This window comes from Athalia rosae, chromosome 4, assembly GCF_917208135.1.
Source record: "Athalia rosae chromosome 4, iyAthRosa1.1, whole genome shotgun sequence".
NCBI classification, from domain to species: Eukaryota; Metazoa; Arthropoda; class Insecta; order Hymenoptera; family Athaliidae; genus Athalia; species Athalia rosae.
Window position 1 is genome coordinate 13,091,066 of NC_064029.1, and position 21,672 is coordinate 13,112,737.

Here is a 21,672-nt window from a genome sequence, read left to right on the forward strand (position 1 = left end):
GTATAGGTTGAGTTTAAAGTTTATGTGGAGGAGATGTGTGGGAAAATGTGAGGAAGACTGAGATTCTATTCAAAATGGTGTAGATATCTCTAGCTCTACGTACGGTGTGATTTAATATATTCTTTATGGCCATATTACCCGCATTTTAGTTGCATCTTCACGTCCTCCACATAGCGCCGTATACGTGTTTGGGTATATCGAATTGATAATTATACTCTGATGAGTCACAAACGATGCGGAAAATCGTGTTTTTCTCTTATTTTTATTGCAACGAGCGTTGCGCTGGAAAGCAGAAGTTTCAAGCTTCAATTTTAATCGAATTTCATCCATCTCAATGCATTTTTCAAAAAGATACGAGCGTTTGAAAATTGACCAGTTTCGCGTAGAAGCCGGGGTGTTGCTCCGATCATTTCGAACGTCGCTTTTGAATGCATCGATGAATAAGCGGCGGCTGCCAATCGGCTTTCGCTACGAATACCCCTTTTACTATGCGTAGTACTACGCATACCCCTACCGCTACGGATACCGGTATGGTAGAAGGGTTAACCAAAGGGGGAGTAAAATGTAGGTCAATGAGTTAGTGATGTTAGTAGCCTGCGATTCGTTATAGATGAGGTGTTTTTTTGACAAATCACACTTTCGAAAACATCTACGGGTATATTCTTAGGTATACGATGGTTATACTTCTGATATACCTACGGTGCGGTTTTTGAAAAAATATGCGCGCATAGTCGAAGATATAGTCGTAGATTTCGTTAGCTGAATTCTCTTTTGTTGAATAGCTGAGTTTGAATATTATCAGATTAAGAGAATTGTCGAAACAAAATCGCCTCGGGGACTACGGGGGAAGTGTACCACCGCGGAACGAACCCCTCGGATCCCGAGGTCTTTGACAAGAAAATTAAGGCATTTGCAATCATCGGAATAAATTACACCGTCTACGAAGCAAACCGCGGAAAAATACAAATTTGAAACATTTGAAAGACAATATGCGTTATTTGCAAGCGAATATGTACAATTAAATTAGCAATGTATACGATGCTTATTATTTATTGATTTGTTTATTTTATACAGTGCCCGATACAAAAATTTTCTATTCAATGATTAACATTCATGTACATTGCCGAGGACTAATATAATAATATACAACGGCATAACATATGAAAATAGATATGTAACTAGTCACATTATTTGTATATTATAATTATATGTACACGCACGTGTACATACAATATACCTATAATATGACCCACTCTTCTGAAAAACATTTTGATGCTATTACGTGTGTAATAGTTCGCTTATATTCATATATTTATATACATCAATTAATTGATTTCATTACATTTCATATCATTAATTAATATTAAAACCCTAGAATGTATATTATTTTTATCGTCATACATTTACCTATAATTATGTATATGTATCAGCGTATATCTGTGTATTTACATAATTTTATTATTTTAACATCTAATTTTATAATCACACGTAATATGCGGTAGACATTTACACGCGATTTTACGCTATTATATGTATAGTATACCTGTAAATTGTTTTCCATCGTCATGTATCGCATATCGTTTAATCATATTATTTATTCACCCCATGTGTAATGAATGGGCAGAAAATCAATGCACTGCCGGTGCTCTATGATATAGATAATCATAATTCACTAATTTTAAATAATTATCTCTTGCATATATAATTATAATATTATTTCAACGATACAACCGAAGACCAATCGAAAGAGTACCGTTGTCCAATCATATCGTGTAGAAGTATTTTTCAGGTGAGAAACCTTTTCGATTTCTCTTCCGTTTCATCAATATCAATGAATCAGATGTAACCCGTTGTACATACGTTGAAGAAAACTTCTTCGATTACTTATTCCACCACCTATACTCCTGTTAAAGTAAACGCAAAAAAAGAAGATCGGACGCCGGGACAGAATTTGTTGTCGCGAATCATTTTTCATTAAACGAATTAAAAAAATAGCGGCAAAAGAGGGGAGAAAGGAGAGGCTGATCCCCGCGAAACGCACCCCTCGCGGTTCTCTGGTTCTCATTTCTCGCTTCATCTACTTTCAAGTTAGATGGATTGCGGGGGCGGATGACGAGAACGAAGTACCTATAATGTACATAGACGTTATGTACCTACACAGCTCCCTGTCTCATGTTTTTCTCGGCCTCGGCGAGGAAGCGCAATTTTCACCTTCCCTAGTAATTTATTTGTTTATTTATTATCTCTTGTATACGTATACGCGTATGCTGAAAAAGTCAAGTTCCCGATAGCGGTACGTCCGTACAGTACGAAGGCGATAAGAGAGACCATATCCGGTAGATTCGCGAAAAGTTGGAGGGTGAATTTTCCGAATAAAATTTATTTATGAATTTCGCTACCCGAACAAAAAATAATATCAACGTGTCATCACCTCTGTTCATTCGTCATCTTCTTTTTTTTTTTTTCTATTTTTGTACGTATAATAAATGTTCTACGTGAACTTAATCCGAGCTTACCATATACACCGATGATCGTTCATCTAAAAATATCTTTATTTTAGCACCTATGTATCAATTATTTATTTCATTAAATATTTACTTCTATGTCCGTTCTGTTTTCTGTTTTTTTATTCGTAAATTTTTATCTTCATTTTAATTTGATCCGTCTATATAATTATTGATTTATTATCTAATGTATACTTATGCCTTTCGCAATCCATCGATTTTCAAGAACCTGCCAGCAGATTCTTTTCACCGGTAATTTACCAATAATCACTAAATATGCACCGTTTGATCCCGATGCATTTTTTTCATACAGTACACGGTTAATCGTTTGATAAGTAACGTCCTTTTTTAGGCCATCGTGTAGTATAATATTTTACACATATATAACTAGAAGCCACGTGATAATATTTCCATTTTGTTGTCAATGACGTTAACTTTGGTCGAGATCGAGAATTATATTGAAATTTTGCATTTACGGTACGATGGGAATCAAAAAAAAAAGGAAAGGGAAGGGCGTGAAATTGCGAGTGAGAGTCTAGGTATATGTTGTTAATTGGTTTTTGCTTTTTCCCTTTTTTGAAGTAGGTAGTCCAGAAAAAACTATAAATTGCAATGAAGGCTAAACCGTGTTTTGCTTGTATCTTCTGGTACAATTATTTCTCTTGGCTCTCTGAAAACTACGACGAAGTTGATTAACGGACGTGCTTTCACCTCCGGTGGCTCCCTGTTCTTCGTCTAGTTCCAGATCGCTGCAGCTGTCGCTTGGATATCTACGAAGTAAAAAATATGGGGTGACATTTCCCTATCTCTCACTCTGATCTCTTTTACACCCTATAAACGTGCTTTTAAATCCTACGAGAATGTAAATTGCTAAGACCTCTCGAGTTAATATCGCGGAATCGATTAAGTGGCTGCCCGTTCGCATCTGCAGTACGACGTTGGTTCCCTTGCGCTTCCTCATAATGCTTTACTTGAATCCGAGTCACTTGACTCTACGATTTTCTTCAATTTCATCAACAGGAATTTTCCATACGTGCAGAGCCGATTACGTCTCCTTATACGGCTCGAATCGACCGACCGTTGATAGGTAAGAGTGTATGATCAACCGAATAACGATTAAAATTAAACAAACGTCCGGCACGAATTTGATAAAATGAATTTAGAGACGGAGGTGAATAATTTCACCTTTTTCTTTGTCCCGAACCTTTTGGAGAATTGAATTCTACGAATAAAAAACAAAGATGGATGATGAAGGTAGCGTCGCGCAGGGTGAGAATGAATACAGCTGTTCTAACCACACGTCCTTCATTTTTTTTTTTTCATTTTTCATTCGCCGCGCGCTAACTCATCCTTCCTCCGTTTCCTTGTATTTCCAAAAAAGGAACACAAAAAAGGGGGCGAGAGTGGAAACTACATTTTTTACCCATTCAAAAGACGCAAAATGCCCAAAGCTCTCGACTGGTGGGAGAAAAAAAAGGAGCGAAGAGCGGATAATAGAAGTATAACTGGAACTAGAACACAAGTTCCGCAGCAGAGAGGCTGGGTGCAAAAAATAAAGAGGTAGAAGAAAGGAATAGAGTAACAAAAAGACGATAGAGATAAAAAAGAAAGACTCACGAGGATTCTCGACGTTCCACGCGAGCCAGACGTTGCTTCATTTTCGCGTGGCTGCTCGAATATTCCGCAAGAAGTCGAGCTAATCGAGTTTGAAGATTGTCCACGGTGTTTTCTGTAAAACGAAAAGCGCCAAGTATGAAATGAAAATTATTTCTATCATGGAAATCGTCGCAATTTCGTTTTTGTTTTGTTTTTTTTTTGTCGGGGGAATGTGAAACTAGACTTTTGTATAGGATCTATGTATAATATTCTTTCAGGGCGTACGGCTCGAAACGTGTCCGTAGGCTTGAGTAATACCCAAAATTACCATCATCATTATGGCTGTGAGTAATATCCGTGCAGAAGAGGTCGAGTGGGTAGCGTTTGTAAGGAGCGCGAGGCAAGATTTAGTAATATTTTGACGAAGGTCTTTCGGGGTAAGTTTAGTTTGATATGAGACGATCTTGATGCTAAAACCCGAGGAAGTCTGAGTATCACGTATCTGTTTTCGCTCTGGGAAAATCCATTTTCGGAAGGTCGCGTATTCGCCGTACTTCATTACTCCTAATAAATCAAACTTTCATTCAACTTTCTATGAAACAAAACTGACCATTTCCCTCGAGTTACCGTATAGAGAAACGTAGTATCCGAAACAACGTGAGCGATGAACAATCCGCGAGCCCGTCAAGTATTACGCAGAAATAATAATTCTCGTGATCGAAAATTTCACCGGACCACCTCGATCTTCGAATAGAAAATAAAGCCATCGGAAAAAACCCGCAAATTTTCCTCCGCACAAATCTTGATTACTTCTACCGACGATTTTATGACGGAAGTTACTCGTCTCGGTGTTTAGTTTCGCGAAAGAAAGAAGTAAAAAAACAATTACCTTCCGCGAGAGTGACCAATGTATAGCCTTTGGCCAGATAACTAATTTGCGGTATATTGTGAGAAAGAAGGTCTCGGAGAACGGCGACTGCTACATAAATAGTATAGGTATATACATCGAGTAATCGTTTGGAGGGAAGGTTTCAGCAGCCCTCCTAAAATACGTATAGGTACGTACCTATACCTATATACGTACATGTAAATACTGTGAAATAAGCGAACGGGTTTGTTGAAAAGTAATCGAGTCGTGGAAAAATCTATGAGGTTGCTATACGTTATTTAAAAGTTATCGCAATTGGCTTATTGTTATTTGTATGTAGTCGCGACGGATTTTTTGTCTTGATTGCGATTTATATTCTTATGGTTTCCTTTGTTTTTTTTTTTTTTTTTTGTTTCAGTTACTCTATTTTTACAAGGACTGCGAAGGGGGGTGAATTACATTTTACCAACGGACAGTGGAGCACGTGACTTGACACGAGATCAATCTCTATCAACTTTAAACGAGTGTCCCACCCTACGAATCAATCATTGGGACGAGAGGAATCCGCATTCCTAAACGCAACTCCATTAAGAAGTTCCAAAGGTTATTTCCCGACGATATTCCAACACCGTACACATATATATACATATATATACTGAGTCGTCCGCTTGAAATCTGCGGGAAATCGCCCAAATTACGACCCTTTGGCGCCTACTTTCTTAAAAAATAAATAAAAAAGGATTCACCCAATTCCTTGGCGAGTCGCTTTTTAAAGAGAGCGATGAGGAAAGATTTTTTCACGCATAGAATTTCGTAAAGATTTTCACACTGAAAATTGAGGTGAGATCTCATAAATTCTACTATATCAAGCATATACGATTTCCATACTGGAAATCAAGTGCTGAGGATAAGTATAAGGATTTCTTGGGATATGTATCGCTAAATTCTGTTATTTTTTCGTCATCGATCCTTGAGGAATCAGAACTGAGTGGCGCAAGACTCTCTGCTGACCAGTATTTTCTCTATATAGGGTGGACCATCCCTTAGTTACTCACGAAATCGAGTGGATTGCCCATTTGATTTCAAGTTGCTAGTAAATATATTAGAAAGATCTTGCTTCGTTCGGAAAGGTTGATATCATGATAAGCGAGTCAATTTTTTGATCGTGCGTCTTATAGTCGTCAAAATTGTCAGGTCTAAGTCTATAGAGATTGGTGATCTATTATTGATGAGGCGATGATTCAACAAGTCCAGATTTGGGTGAAAACTATTTTTGATTTCTTGATACGATGCGTCAATTTGAAAATTATTAACATCTCAGGTCGAAACGTGTTGTTATTTCATTCGAGAGATCGTCGATCAACTCGAGTCAACCTTAAAAATGAATACAAATTTCTTGAACAAATACAATTCTTCAATCCAAAAATTTTTTTGTCCCTCCAAAAGCTTACGGGAACATTATTTTGAGATTCGGTCGAGTTGAACGGTCCACCATGTATACGTTACTCGCAGGATTCTATGTTTTGGAGAAAAAGAGTTTCCTCTGGTCCCTTTGAGCCCTCTTGGCAACAGCCTGTTACAGTCGGCCTCCTCAATTTTTTCCCTTTTCTATAGGTATGTACAGATACCGGTATATAGGTACACTCGTACTACGTCTTACGATGTAGACGCTGGTATGAGAAGAATTTCAGGAGCTACCGCAGATTTCTTTTTTCACCTATTACTCAAGGCTCGTGAAAATGTTTGCTTATATTTTCTCCTGAATTCATACATCTACAACAGTATTCTCGTTCATTTTTATACGAGATTCTAGCAGAAATAAGAGCAAAAAAAAAAATCACCTGATGTGAGCAATAGTGAAAATAGAAATAAATATCAATAAAATAAGGTGGGACGAAATAAGGTGCGACGAGCGATGGAATGACGAGATTTTCCTCGAGCCCGTTGATAATACAAATATATACAAAGGGAGAATAAGATTTCACAAATTTATCGCAACAGCTGATCATTTACGGAATTTTGCAAATGGAACCAAATCGAATGAGATTTTCTACTGAGATTGTCCTGAGAGCGATTGTTCGTAATGATCCTAAAATTTATTTTCGAATTTGCAGAAAATCAAAAGAAGTCGCGGTACACTTGCTACTGTTAACTGTTAACGTTTTAAAGCAAAAGATATGAGGGTCTAGGTCGCCCTCCGTTGTATCCTGGTGCGATATCGATCCACTTGAGGCGAGCGGGCGACACCAATAAAGGCGATAGCCAGGGGTGTTCGCAGCCCTTCCGATAACTTCTTTTTTTTTTTTTTTTTTTTTTTTTTTTTTATCAATTTCACCAATTTCGGTAATGATCTAATTTTCCTTGTTTACGTTTCCGCGGTACCCAGTTGCTTACTAAATTGAGTTTTCATCGATAATCGATCAATCAAGAAGTTCCCTACAAATCAAAATCCAGCGCTTTGCATCTGCGCTACAAAACTCGAAATGAATCGACGCTCACTTTATCTTTTATCAGCATCGATGGATCTGCAGCTCGTCGAAGTAAACTCCTGATAATGAGCGAAGGAAAAGAGAAGAGAAAAATTCCCTCACGCTAAAACTGTGTCGAACAAATTCATGTCACCGAAATTGTAAAAATAATTAACGCACGCAACGATTTACGAATAACATTACAGAATTGGAAGCATTGATAAATTTTATACATTTTTCCAGAACATTTTTGATTCGTATTTTTTAATTTAAAATACTTTTTCTATTTCTATTGTCAACGCTTCAGAATTACTGCCAACTACGTTCGTTTCAATGCATTCGTTGCAATCAAAATTTTAATTTATACGATCCGCCGAGGTATGTGTCGTACCCATGCCACAATAGGTCCGTTGAATCCTATTTTAAACATTGCTTTACGATTCTTGTTCAAAGACAATAAATAAATAAAATGGAAAAGGCGTCGAAGAAAACTAAAATGAAAAAGAGGAAAACGTTTTGTACGTGCGGGTCACGATCTGCAGCAGTTTCAATGGAAATACGGACAATTTTACCGATAGAATATTCAATATCCTGCCGTGCGGATGGAATTCATTTTTTCCCTGAAAAATCTGTATAAGATATACAGAATGTGTCAAAATCAGGTTTTCAGGGTAAGCGGAATGTCAAATGTTGCAAGAAATTACATGTGTTGAGACTTGTGATGAAAACTACATTTTTTATATCTGGACTTTTTTTTTTCAACAAAATCGACCGTGAAACAGAATGAAAAAATTTTTACAGCAAGGAAAAAAATGATTGCTCGTCAATGAAATCGGACGCGAACACCCTAAGTACGTACAACGTGGATGACGATTTCTTGACGCGTATCGACGTTGCCGTCATATTTTTATCGCTTGTAGATTGCAGCAGTCAAGTTTAGAGAACTTGTATGTGTTACTTGTGTTAGAAAGTGTAAATAGATATTCGTGAAGTTATAAGACGTCACGACGGGTAAGGTACAGAAGCGCATAAAACTTTTGTTCGAAACTTCGACGTTAGGAACTTTGGAATAATTTTGGATCGGCGAATCAGGAAAATTTTGATTCTCATCGCGAGGCAAAAGCGGTGCTCTTAAACTCGACGTATCCTGCAGACCGTGCTTTGAAGTCCTCCGAACGATTTTTTCCTTCGTTTTGGTTTTTATGTTCGGTACGCCTTGTTGCCAAAAATTATTACAACGACTCACGGAGAAAAATTCAAGACGTGAGTAACGATAAATTTATGCAATCTGTCTGAATATCAAGTCCTAATTTATTCCGAGACAAGTGAAAGTATAAGTGAAGCGAAACAAAGATCTCGTGTGTACGTACGTTCCTACCTACTTATGGTGTAATATAAAATCTGCATGGATATTATGCGGACTCTGAGATTCGCGTACCCATTTTTATAGTACAACAGTTGGATAGTTTTCAGGATGACTCACCGAGACGATCAATTTTGTCGGCGATGGAGTCCTTGGCCTGTTTAGCACCTTGGAAGACCTCCTCGTCAAGAAGTCCGTCTTTTCGTAAAAGTTGACACCCTCTCTCCGTCAATGAATGCCTCGCGTCTGGGTAATCAGCCAAAGCTTCCCAAAGATCTCTTTTTGCGAGGCAAAACAAATCCGAATATCCTGCACGAGATAAATCCGAACGTGAAGGGAGAAAAAAAATTGTATTTGGTTTCCTACTCCGAGAAATCCAAAAAGACAACGAGATTCTCTCAGTTTACCCAACAAATATCAATATTGGAAACACCTTCAGATTTTTTTTATCATTCACGGATCGATACGCCGTTGGTGAAGTTTGACGAAGAAAAAAAAATTATCCCGAAAACGAGAAGGAAAAAAAAAAAAAACGCGATAAACTTTTGAAAAAAAATAAAGTGCGATTTGTCGGGTACGTGACGTCCATTCAACAGCTGAAGGCGGGAAACGTTACTTATACAAGAAAGCTTTTGGAAACGAAACGAAGATTTACTCACCTAAAGATCTCACGTTTGCCGTTCTTCTGTTCCCGGTTCTATTGCCGGCGATTTCGAGAACGCTTACTTCTCCGAAGACACTTCCTGCCCCGAGAGTGGCCAGGACCGTTTTCCCGTCGTCAGCTACGACGATTAAACGCCCCCTTTTCACTATGTACATCTCCTTACCCACGTCTCCTTTGCGGCATATATAGTCCCCGGGGCTGAACACCTTGAATAAAAAAAAAATTCAAACCAATTATCAGGGGTTTCATTCCGAACGATTAATCAATCCAAAAAATGACGACGGTCAGATCGTTCCCCGTAATCTGACGGGCGAAATTTTGTTCGGATTTATGGACGGCCCGGAACATCTGCGCACCCCATTCAGCGAAATTTTTCTAAAAGCTTCGCTCTATAGGCACGCGATTTTTGAATGAGGGTTATTCAGATTTTTTTGTTTTTTTTTTCTTTCGCCCGTCTAATGAGAGAGTGGTTCGAAAAGGTGCAGATTGATAATCAGCGGGGAAAACTTGACGCCGCAGGGGATGAGATTTGGGAAAGTTAACGACCTTCTTCGGCTGATAATCAGATTTCCTTTTTTTTTTATAGTAGGGTTTTATTCGATTACCTGAAGGCGTAGTTTAAGCACCAATTCCTCGAGTAATCCGGGCTCACAATCCTGGAATATCCGAACCTGCTTCAAGGTGTCCAGGTGAACGTGAATCGCTATTTCTGCTTTCAGCTTATCGGGGAGAGCGCCGAGCACTCGCTCTTCGTCCAACGCCTAAAGCGAGACATGATAAAGATTGGGGTTAACGTCTTATGAAATATAAGAGATACGGGCCACGGATAATCCAACCGAGACTCCATACGTTACGAATTGATACGAATAACAAACTTCCAAATATTTTGACCGACGTAAAACAAAGTTGATTTCGAATCAGACTGAAAATATTCGAGCTTTCTTTCACTCGGGTTCAATTCCGAGAGTAACGACGTGGCGATATTCCTACCGCCCGCGCTCGCTCCTTTAAAAGCACTTTGATACTTCCTTTTGGCATTTACTTTGCTCGCCTAACTCGTCCTTACAAAACTGTATCGACTTACTTACCACTTTCTCAGAGGCAATCAAGCCTCGAGAACAATAGACTCTGAGGTGCGAAAGAGTACCTCCGAGTTACTTTGAAAGTCAATCGAAATGCACTCGCAATTTTTATTTCATTTCAATTTTCGTTCGTTCGTTATCATTTCATTTTTCAAAAATTTACAAATCGAAATAGCTCACCTGTTTGTTCGCCCAGGTATAAGCGAACCATCTTATCACTCTCGCTTCAAGTTCTGTTGAGACTTTTCTGAATTGCATGTATTGCTTGACGCCGTCCATACGGTTCTGAAATTCAACCCTTGCCACGTTCATGTTACTGATCATGCTACCGATGTTACCGACGATCGTCGCAAATATCAAAACACCGGCGAGAAAATCAGCCACGACGAAAAGGTACTCCGCGTCATTTTCCGGCTGCGGTGTTTCACCTGCGAAGGGAAGAAAATAATAATCCTTTTTTTGTTTTTTTGTTTTGAAAAATGTGAATTGATTCGAACTTTTCTACCCCGACGTTATAAATTTTCGACCTTTATATCGCAAGGTTTATCATGGCGATAAAATTATTTTTCCGATGGTAAAATAACGCGTTCGGTACACGATTAGAATAACGCGCAGTTATCCTTAATACGTTGACCGAATTCCTAGCAATGCTATTAGTGGAGAGCTGTCGACGCGGTGAAAGAAACGTCGTCGACAGATTACCTTCGTTTATGTTTATTTCGACTCATTTGTTCGTTTCTCGGCGGTTACGTTCCGTATACCATACGATGGACGCATAAAAGGACGCCGCACATAAACCCTGTTTGCCGACCATTACCACCCCTGAATCGCATTTTATAATATACGTGAGTATTCCGTGCGATATTATATTCTTCCAGTGCGTGTTACACTACCGGCTATACCCAAACGCACTGACCTCAGGTGTACGAGAGAACCGTGAAACATGAACGGAAACTGAAACGGAAACGGGAGCAGCAAAGGTCAGATGTCGCAAATTTCTCTTTCTGTTTCGAAGTGCTGGATCAGAATTTGCGTAGGTTGGGCCGGGGCGTATTATACGAGCCATCTCCTCTGTATGTGCAGCGAATTCCCTGATCCGCATTCTGCATGGCAACAGCTGTACGCCGAACGCTACAATAAGGCATTGTCGTATTGTTTCGATTCGGAGGGGTTGCCGAGATGTTCTTTACCACGATACGAAATCCACTGTGTTATGACAGCCGACAATCAACCCTCGGTAATTAATTCAAGGTCGTCCTCGGTCAGAATTCATCATCGCTAGACCTAGACGGGGGTATTTAGGTTTTGCTGCACGCGCATTCTCGCGAAAAAAACCATCCGAATCACCGGTGAACATATCGGCGTTTGAAAAATTATCCCATCCACCTCTGACAACGATTTCAGAGTCGTCGCGTGAATAATTTCTATCCGCAATCTTGAAGAAAACTTGACCCAATTTCACATTCATCGCGGGGGTTGATTCTCTACAATATATTGCAAACAGAATTGTATTTTTAATATTAAATTTATAGCGATTTCTCAAGATCTCTTATTCTACCGGCTTCAGCAAACAGTACGGCTCGGTTTTATTCGAGCTCCAAAGTAGGTAACTAGTCCGCGAGGTAGACCAATAGATGATAATATATTTGATTTACTTTTTCCCTTTTTCTGGTTATTTTCCTCGTCATCCGCACGTTTTCTATATTTTTCCCAGTTTTCCCGTTCTACCGCAATCTTGAAAAGTCATTTCTATTCTTGAATAATTTTCGTGCTTGGGAAACGGGGAATCACGGTGCCGAGAGAGGGAACATGTATAAATCGGTGTGACGCCCATCAAAATGTGGGACGGTCATTTTTTAAAAACTGAATAATCCTTCGCAACGTGTGAAATAATCGCTATTCATTTCAACGCTGATCCACGTGTAAGTAATAAAATATTCAAATTGCTAGACTCACCGATGGTAGTCAAGGTGAGCGTGCTCCAATAAAAACTATAGATGTATTGTCGAGCGAGGGAAGCATTTCTGGCTCCATTCAGGTTGTAAACCCAATTGTCAGAGCCAAATCCCACGACGTAGCTGATAGCAAAGTAGAGACATGCGTTCCAGTGAATCAAAACGAGGATGGCGAGGACGACCTGCGACAAGGGAATCGGAAAAGTGGTTTGTACTTCAGACGATCGATTTTCACGAATAAAAAAAAAAAAAAAACAAAAAAAAAACAAAAAAAAGGAAAAGGAATAAAAGAAAAAAGGATTGCAGAATCATTTTTCTACCTTGCATATCCTAAAGGCATTCGGGTATCCGGTTCGGGTTTCAGTCTTTTCGAAGTATTGCCACATTCGGGACAACTTCAGTAATCGATTGGTCCTCACGATAACTGGACAAGGTACCTAAAACAAACCTCCTGCAAATTACGTCAGGTTCTAATCCATAGAGGAGCATTTCAATCATCGGTCTATAGATTGGAAACTAGGAAATGAACCTGTACCATTTCTCCAATGAAAATGGCTGTAGGTTACTTCAATCAATCGGCCAGATTTTGCGGCCTGTGCTTACTAAATTTCTATACAGGTGTCGAAACCTACCAAACGGATTGTAAAAAAAAAAAGGAAAGCTATCGAGGGCTTTTGAAACTGCGATATCGAGACGAAAGGCAAAGAGGTATCTCATGGAAAACTGGAAGTTTTTCGTTTTTAAATCCGATAAAATCTTATCAAATGTAACACGACGTCGCATATAATATGGAAAAATCATCACTTCCTAGACTCCTCAGATCGCGTCTGTGGAACGTCTAGAATTTTTTTCCCTCGACGTCGTTGACCCACCCGTTGAAGGGACGTTTTCCCAAAAGAGATTTCCTCTTTTTTTTTTCTCTTATCAGTATCTTTTAGAGGAACCATCATCACCGTTCGCGGATAAAAAAAAAGTGGCCCTTGTGATTTATCGTCGTTATTTCTGGAAGAAGATAAGAAAAAGAAGAAAAAAGCGGAGGCGGATGCTCTATATATCCTGCTGCGAAACACTCGTCGATCAAGACTAACGCCTCGTCACGATTATTTCAAAGAGATAACTCACGGCTTTTGGAATTTCTCCATGAACTAGTTATCTTCTCGCCCGACCCAATTCCGATACACGGTTTTTGATCCTAACATCTTATTTCATACTACGATGTTCTGGTTTTTCAGTCGTTGGATTTCGGTTCACGCTTATCGATTAGCGAACACTCTGAAAAAATGTTTTCACAGGGTGGAAGAGGTGAAACGGTCCATCTCGGATGCACCGTCAGGACTACGATATCAGGTGACGCCGAGGCACAATTATCTTGATTGTCCACAATTGTGACATTTGAAGGAGAACTCGAACAAACATTTAACGAAGTTTCGGAATGAGATGAGGGTGTATTCTCAGGAGACAGAATTTCAAACGTTTAGGCGCTTTGATTTCTTGGAAGTCTCAAGTAACTATGGTACAGATTGTGTAACATCAGATTCAAAACTTCAAAATTGGCAACAGAAAGAGTAGTTCGAACTCTGACAAATCGATCAATAATCATGTCACGTCATCGATGAAAATCATCACTTTGAAACTATTCAACAACCGTGAAATCTTTTCCCATGTCTTCATTCTAGCCACTAATTTTTCGATGATAGATGGGGACTCAAAAAAAGAAAAAAAAAAAAATCGCGTACAGCAGCAGACGTGATCGAATACTCGTCTCTGAAGTGACGTATTTTCGAGTATTCAAATGTCTTACCGATTGCAGCGATATTATCGTAAAGGGCATTCAAGTTTTCGCTCGAATTTTTCAATCAGAATTCTCTTTGTCAAGATATCACACGAATTTCGAGCTCGGTGTCATCGTAGTCTTCGAAACGGAGTCGAATAATTCGAGCGGAACAAGCTACACGAAACAACAGCCAGATATATAGGGCGATAAGATCGTGATGTCTTCTATATAATTTTTTTCTCTTGTACTTGGTAAAGTTGCGTCACAGGCAGAGCCTAAGATATCACGTTATCGGGGTAACTGTGGCTCTGTTATTGGCTACGGGTGAGGATTTCTCACGACGAATAATATCCGCCAACAACGCGAACCGCCTCCGTCCTCCTTGTGAAATATATTGCCGTCTACTTCGTATTCTCTATACTCTTCGGTTTATCCGAGCACGGGAACTTTGTCAATATCCTACTTTAACCAATACTTCGATTTTACTCGAACCGAAAAAAAAGAGGCAACGTCCTATGTTGGTCAACCCTTGTGCAATTCTCATCCGCGAATCGCGTTGTAAAAAAAAACAGATTGGGCCCTGAATGAACAAACGAAGATGGTTGAACTTTCGATACACCATGACAAACTCTGAAATTCTCAACCAGAATTGTATTCCATATCAATTCCGTACAATAGCAGCTGTACACGTGGAATGCTCGAAGCGGTGTATTCGTCAAATTTTCCGTGTCTCGTTGTATTCGACAATTTTTTGCGGCAAAAGTCTTTCGTCCATTGTTCCCCGTCTGCTTGACGGCGTGGACGACGACGATGGTTATTTTTTCATGAGTAACTTTGGGGGGATCCGCAGGAAATAAAGCCAATTATGTACGTCGAAAGAAATTTTCACAATTGTTTGACGCAAAGCTCGACGCACCGGATAAAGTGAAAAGTATAAAATTAAGCAAAAGAATCGCAGATTCACGCGTATCGCCTAGTCTCACGTAATTCTTCTGTGAAAATGATATCGCGAACTAAGAAGAGAAATTTCTTCGACAATTTTTCATTTTATTCTTCTCCTGAACCAGGTATTAAATTATATTCAAGACCACTGTGGAAGCGTTCAGGGTTATCTGGCTCCTTCCACTTACCTGTACTTGACAGGAGCTTGGGTTCCACCAGAAGTAGGCCAGATCCGTGGGAAAAATAGCGAGAAAATCCAGCCTCCATCTAGCAGTCTTGAAGTAGTGCTGTCTGAGCCTTTTCGCGTCCCTCACCATCAACCCCTGGTCCAGGTAGCCTTAAACAAGTTAAGAAGGAAAAAAATTCTCGTTAAAATTCTGTAAGAATTCATAATGAAAATGAATGTAATATTATCCTTTCCATCTAGCGAACAAAACCTCGACTTCAGACCGACCAATAAACCCCATAGCTTTGTATATCTTTTCTCGCACACCCAAACACCGAACAAGCTACCGTGCAGTACGATCGTAGATTGAAATTAATTGTAAGATCCTCATCTGGATAGATATACATATAAACATGAGTGGCTAAAGCTCTTTCCCCTTTTCCCTACCCCCGTCATTCACAGTTACAACAAACCATGGACTGGTCATCCGTCTATCATGCATATGGATGCCCACCATCAACTGGATTGCACAAACAACGAATAGACGAACTTTAATCCATTCCAAGACGGTCACCGATTTGCGTTACCGTGCCATTCATGTGCAAATTCAAAACTAGGTCGGAGCTCGGTCGTAAATTGAATACACTTATTTTTGAAAAAAAAAAATTTTCACGCGTTTCCTTGCACTGAAAAACTGATGAGTTAAAATAGAACATGTACATACGGACGTATACCTATATGCGATATAAAAAATTTATGGAAACGTCTGAAGTCACCCGGGATATATCTCTACAACGATTTAAGATTCGTCGTCCCTTGGGATCCTTGAAGGAGTCCTGTTGCCCTCGTATAGTCGGGTGTACGAGTTTCCTCGCGTATACCTCACTTCAGCATGTGTGATGTGCGCGACTATATTATTATTATTATTGTTAGTTTTCTTTTTTTTTAGTTTGAATCGCACTCTCGGTACTACTGTGCGAATGCTATACGTTGGTGTACAACCAGGTTTCTTTTTTTTTCATCAGTATCGCCAGATTCTTCTTATTCCGTTGCATTTTACGATTGCCTAACCCTTGGGATTCGGGTCGAACAGGTACATGTATTTCAGGGCGGTACGATATTTGATAAGAATATTTTTTTTTTTTTTCATTTCAAACGTAAATCCCTTCGAGAAATGCTAGATTCTGCGATGAAGAAATGCGTTGAAATATAGTTCGGTGGATGGGTTTTCGATAATTTTATTTTACAGTTGAAGTAAAATCTAGTCGAAATTGTCACGTTGGTGAGTTTCATGGGATTGGCGTTCTTGCCGATCGTTTGTACTTAGAAACGTTGGACATTACGAAATGTGGAAGCGGCAGGGTAAAAGAAACGCTAACGTTCGTAAGCTGATTATATCCACGGGATGTAATTATGTCCTCGAATCAATTAGCCATGGTCGCCATGTATATAGGCAACACATATTACATAAAACGATTTGCACGCGGATATTAATTACCATAGATCACCCCTTTTCGACTGTACGTTCAAAAGCCCCTCCCAACGAGCCGCTATAGTGGAATATCCTATCCAACGTAGCACAAAATCTATTAGCTTAATGGATTAAACGCTATTTTAATCGTGTACCGAACACCACCACCTCAGCCATCACCATTAGTGCCAGCGATACATCTGCGTACACAAAACTGTACAAATTTTGGATGATTTGATTATCGATTATCAATCCGCTACGGTCGTTATAACCGGCCGCTGTTATTTCATTATACTTGTTGCGAATTTTCAAAATAATACTTATGAATTCTACGATTCCACAAGGGCGAGAGAATCCGAGTGGAGTACGTTTGCGTTCTAGGCATAAGTGCGGGATTTATATTCTTCCAAATTTACTCTCAGACGCGGTATAGCGAGATGGCATTAAGAAGTGCACAATCACATTATATGTTCTTTCTGCGTTAGCCCCCCCCCATTAATTTAATTAAATTCTACGTTCGTAGAGCCGAGTATAAGTTGGCACTTTTACTTAACTATTTATTGATCTGTAGTCGAAAGAGTGGTTATACAGTGGCATTGTAGAGTTTAATGGGCATTAGTGATAGCGTATTATAGCTGATGGGTAATTGAGGAATAATACAATTAGGGCAAACATAAAACGTTATATGATACCCGCGGGACAATGGGTAATTGTACTTGCGTGCAACAAGACTTTGTTCATATAAATATACGTATACCTCACCTATATACCTCACCTCTTATATTCCCTGCATTCGTCTCTCTCTTTTTCTTAAAACTCACGCGATCTATTCCCATACATGTAGAATATAGTTACAATTATTCGTGCTATTTACCGGCCAGAAATAGTGCCGTCGTAAAGTAACCGTGAAACGACGACGATGAATTAATTTCGCTAATTTCTAAGCACGAAAAAACTTAAGAGTGCGGAGAAAATTCAAATGGGGTGGAACGAAAAGAGTCAACCCTTATTATAGTTGGGTTCCTTTTTCCCCGTTTAATTTTTTTTTACCTAGTAAGTCAAAGTAAGTCTACGTAATCGCCCATCGCTCTTTCAGTTCCTTGGATAATCCACGTGGCTGACCCGGACTTCCTTAGAGGGTTGATATAGAGAAGGGTTATATAGGAGACCTTTAAGCCTCTTTGAAACTTACATTAGTGCCTAGATATACTCGAGCCGAGAGGTAAAGAGAGAAAGAGAGAGAGAGAGAGAGAGAGAGAGAGAGAGAGAGAGGAATGGGTATACGGGGAATGATGATGAGGTATATGGTTATACCGCAGGGATGAAAGGGGTGAATTCGAATCCCATTACGTTTGTTCTATACGGTTACGAATTGTGTTACAATTGGCAAAAGATAACAACTCAACATCTGATAACATAGGTACACGTGCGCCACAATTGATCAACCACAGCGTTTCCTTCTTTACTCGATAACGATTGGACCAGAATTTTTCTTCGGGGTTTGGAGAAAACTTCGACGAAATCTAGAATTGATTCGTCTCCATCTGCATTCCTTCTACATACTTTCCCCGAGCGAAATTAAAGAGTAATTTATTGTGCCGAAAATTCTGAAGCTCCGTTAGCGCATCGTCGGAATTACTCCTGTTTTTTGCACACGGATGAAAGCATCGACTCCCAAAGTCTTCGAGTCTGTTGTATCTCGTCAGCGTTTACTTGTAAAAAAAAAAAAAAAGTCCTCGTCACGGTATCATCGGCAATTTATTTTTATACCAAGGGTCGACAAACCGCGTTTTTTTTAACGTCGACGTGACGAATTCGCGCGCAAGCTCCTCAATTTTCGGTAAAGCTCGCTAAAAAATATCCTTTTTTGTTTTATTTTCATCCCGCGGGATCTGGTGTACACTTCTATTTTTTATTTTCTTTTCATTTTAACCCCACGCACTTTCGCAAAAGAGAAAAAAAAAAATAAATAAATAAAAATACGCGCGTAAAAGAGTTGTGAATTGTTCCATACGATTGAACGTGATTAATATCGAAGGGTGACATGGAATTTAAAATAAACGATATATTAATAACCGATGGGTAAGATTTCACCGCGTGGAAGTTTTTTCGGTGTAGAATAAAGAAGAAAAAACCGAGCGCGTCGCGAAGGGTCGGAGTTGAAATTCTGCGATACTTTTTTTATGACGAGGAAAAAAAAAAAATACTGAAATGAGATGAAATTACGCTTTGAACAATTCCTCGTGTTGGGGTCCTCAAAGTATAAAGACCTAACCCTGGAATCGGAATTTAGAAACGTCGTCGCAGTTAGAGCGTGAATTTTTCTTCAGGTGAGATGTTTTTTTCTTTTTCCTCTTTTTCTTGGAGATTTTAAGGACCAGGAACGGAAGAAACATGATATTCCAAGAAAATTGGCTCTGAACTCTGCTGATCGCGTGGATACCCGATTTTTTTTCTCACTGATTGCTAATTTTCAATACTCTCCAAATCCCTTTGAATTTTAATTGAAACGGATTATCGCCGGTTGTTAAACGACTAATACCGCGCCCTCTGCGGAAAATGGTTGCCCCTTGAATGTTATCGGAATAAAACACTCACTTGAAGACGAAAAACGTGATCGGTTATGAGAATAAAACAGAATCAACGCAAATGTATTCGCTGATACATGAATTCCGACGTGAAAAATAAGAATATAAGAAAACAAGAAAATTCGATCGCTGCGAACTTCGAGGCTTGGATTTTAATACGGGTATTTTAATACGCCCTGCAGCCGGCGAATGTTAAGCGTATAGGTACACGTAAATTATCGAGCCTGAGGCTAGACCAAAAACTAACCCTGTGAAATTATCGAATATAAATGTAACATTAATTATGTTATATTACCTTCGTGAGCGTGAACGATAATATCCAAAAGGTAAATGGCGTCGCAGACGTAGTCCAGGAGGTACCATACCCCGGGGACCGCGTTGTTCAACTCCCAGAATACAGCGCGACCCACAACGAACACCAGATTGTAAAGAACTGCCAATGACACGACGAGCAGCCACTGGAAAATATTAAAATTAACTAATAATAATAATAATAATAATAATAATAATAATAATAATAATAATAATAATAATAATAATAATAATAATAATAATAATAATAATAATAATAATAATAATAATAATAATAATAATAATAATAATAATAATAATAATAATAATAATAATAATAATAATAATAATAATAATAATAATAATAATAATAATAATAATAATAATAATAATAATAATAATAATAATAATAATAATAATAATAATAATAATAATAATAATAATAATAATAATAATAATAATAATAATAATAATAATAATAATAATAATAATAATAATAATAATAATAATAATAATAATAATAATAATAATAATAATAATAATAATAATAATAATAATAATAATAATAATAATAATAATAATAATAATAATAATAATAATAATAATAATAATAATAATAATAATAATAATAATAATAATAATAATAATAATAATAATAATAATAATAATAATAATAATAATAATAATAATAATAATATATCAGAACAAGCTCATTAAGCAAATTATGTACACCAGATTTTACTCTCTACGGAGCACTGCGAGCTACCCGCGCTTTCTCCGACGCTGATCATCCGTTTCATTAGGAAACGCGAGTTTTCTTAAACTTCGGCGAATATTTTTAGAAGCCCGATGCTATTTGCATTTCGTATTGTGAGAAACACAACAGTGGGGGAGTAACTCGAGGCAATGAAAATTATTAGTTCGGCACCGAAAGTAGAAATTTCATGGAATTCAGCTCCCCTAATATCCGCGATTCAATCGGGCAATCGATATTGATTTTTGTAGATTATTCAAGGGTGGAAAATACGGAGTATCGATGGTGATTATTAGCTACTGGAAAATCTTGAGATAAGACATAGAAAACGAAAACGAAAAAAAAATAAAACTGGATTATCTTTCACCACAGCAATTACAGCCCCTTTAGCTGGCTGCGTATGCCGATATAGGTATACCGAAAGATCTGCTTGATATTCTACAGCTTCAATTTAGGTAAACTCAGAAATAGGATTCAAGCGCCTCCGGCATCGAATATAAGCCATGGATTTCTTTATCTTTTCTCATAAATAAATCAAATCGCGATTCTTACGATATTTATTCTACCAAGCGGTATAAGAATGCCTTTTTTGCTTCACCGAAATATTTTCTAGTGTCGCGGTAGGATTATTGATATATAAGTTATAAGCGCGTAGCGATAATTTTTTTTATCCCTCAAGCAGGGTATGTGCAACATTAAATTGGCCAAGAGTCAAGCAGGGTGGTAAGGAGGAAAGATTGTTACATTTTATTCAAATTTTAGCGATCCCTTCGATCTTTAATATCTTATACACGCAGAATATGAAGCACAGTGAAAAACAGAATATTCATTCAATTCCATTGTCAATTTTCCGGAATTATTTCAACAGAGAGTAACGTGATACGGATATAAGTGTGTTTATATTTAGCCGGTAAAATTTTATCTCTGATTGCGAGAATTACATTTGGCGGTTATCTAACATTTTACCATCATCAAGTTCGTTGCCCGACCAAATCCACGATTCGCAGACGTACAAATATATGCATTTAAAATACTGGAATTACCGATAACTTCATCGCCGAAACAGCGCGTAATCAATTCTCCAGACTAACTCGATATAAAATACTTCGATAAACAATTGTCGATCGAATTAATTTCCGAAATCATTAATAAGTCAATCATCTGCTTCAAATTCGGAATGAAAAAA

The 21,672-nt window shown here is 38.3% G+C and overlaps 1 protein-coding gene across 2 annotated transcripts in view; it reads right to left on the reverse strand.

Moving 5' to 3' along the window:
- Positions 1-1,042: 1,042 nt before the first annotated feature.
- LOC105691206 (cyclic nucleotide-gated cation channel subunit A) overlaps positions 1,043-21,672 on the reverse strand; it is a 47,872-nt gene continuing 27,242 nt past the window's right edge. For both annotated transcript variants that reach the window (XM_048653834.1, XM_012409539.3), the window contains 10 exons: positions 19,737-19,899; positions 15,405-15,553; positions 12,821-12,937; positions 12,502-12,682; positions 10,726-10,973; positions 10,069-10,224; positions 9,459-9,669; positions 8,920-9,108; positions 4,122-4,233; positions 1,043-3,274 (listed from right to left, as the gene is read on the reverse strand). In XM_048653834.1, the coding sequence (XP_048509791.1) occupies positions 3,124-3,274; positions 4,122-4,233; positions 8,920-9,108; positions 9,459-9,669; positions 10,069-10,224; positions 10,726-10,973; positions 12,502-12,682; positions 12,821-12,937; positions 15,405-15,553; positions 19,737-19,899 (1,677 nt within the window). In that variant the 3' untranslated portion in view covers positions 1,043-3,123. The remainder of the gene's footprint in view (positions 3,275-4,121; positions 4,234-8,919; positions 9,109-9,458; positions 9,670-10,068; positions 10,225-10,725; positions 10,974-12,501; positions 12,683-12,820; positions 12,938-15,404; positions 15,554-19,736; positions 19,900-21,672) is intronic.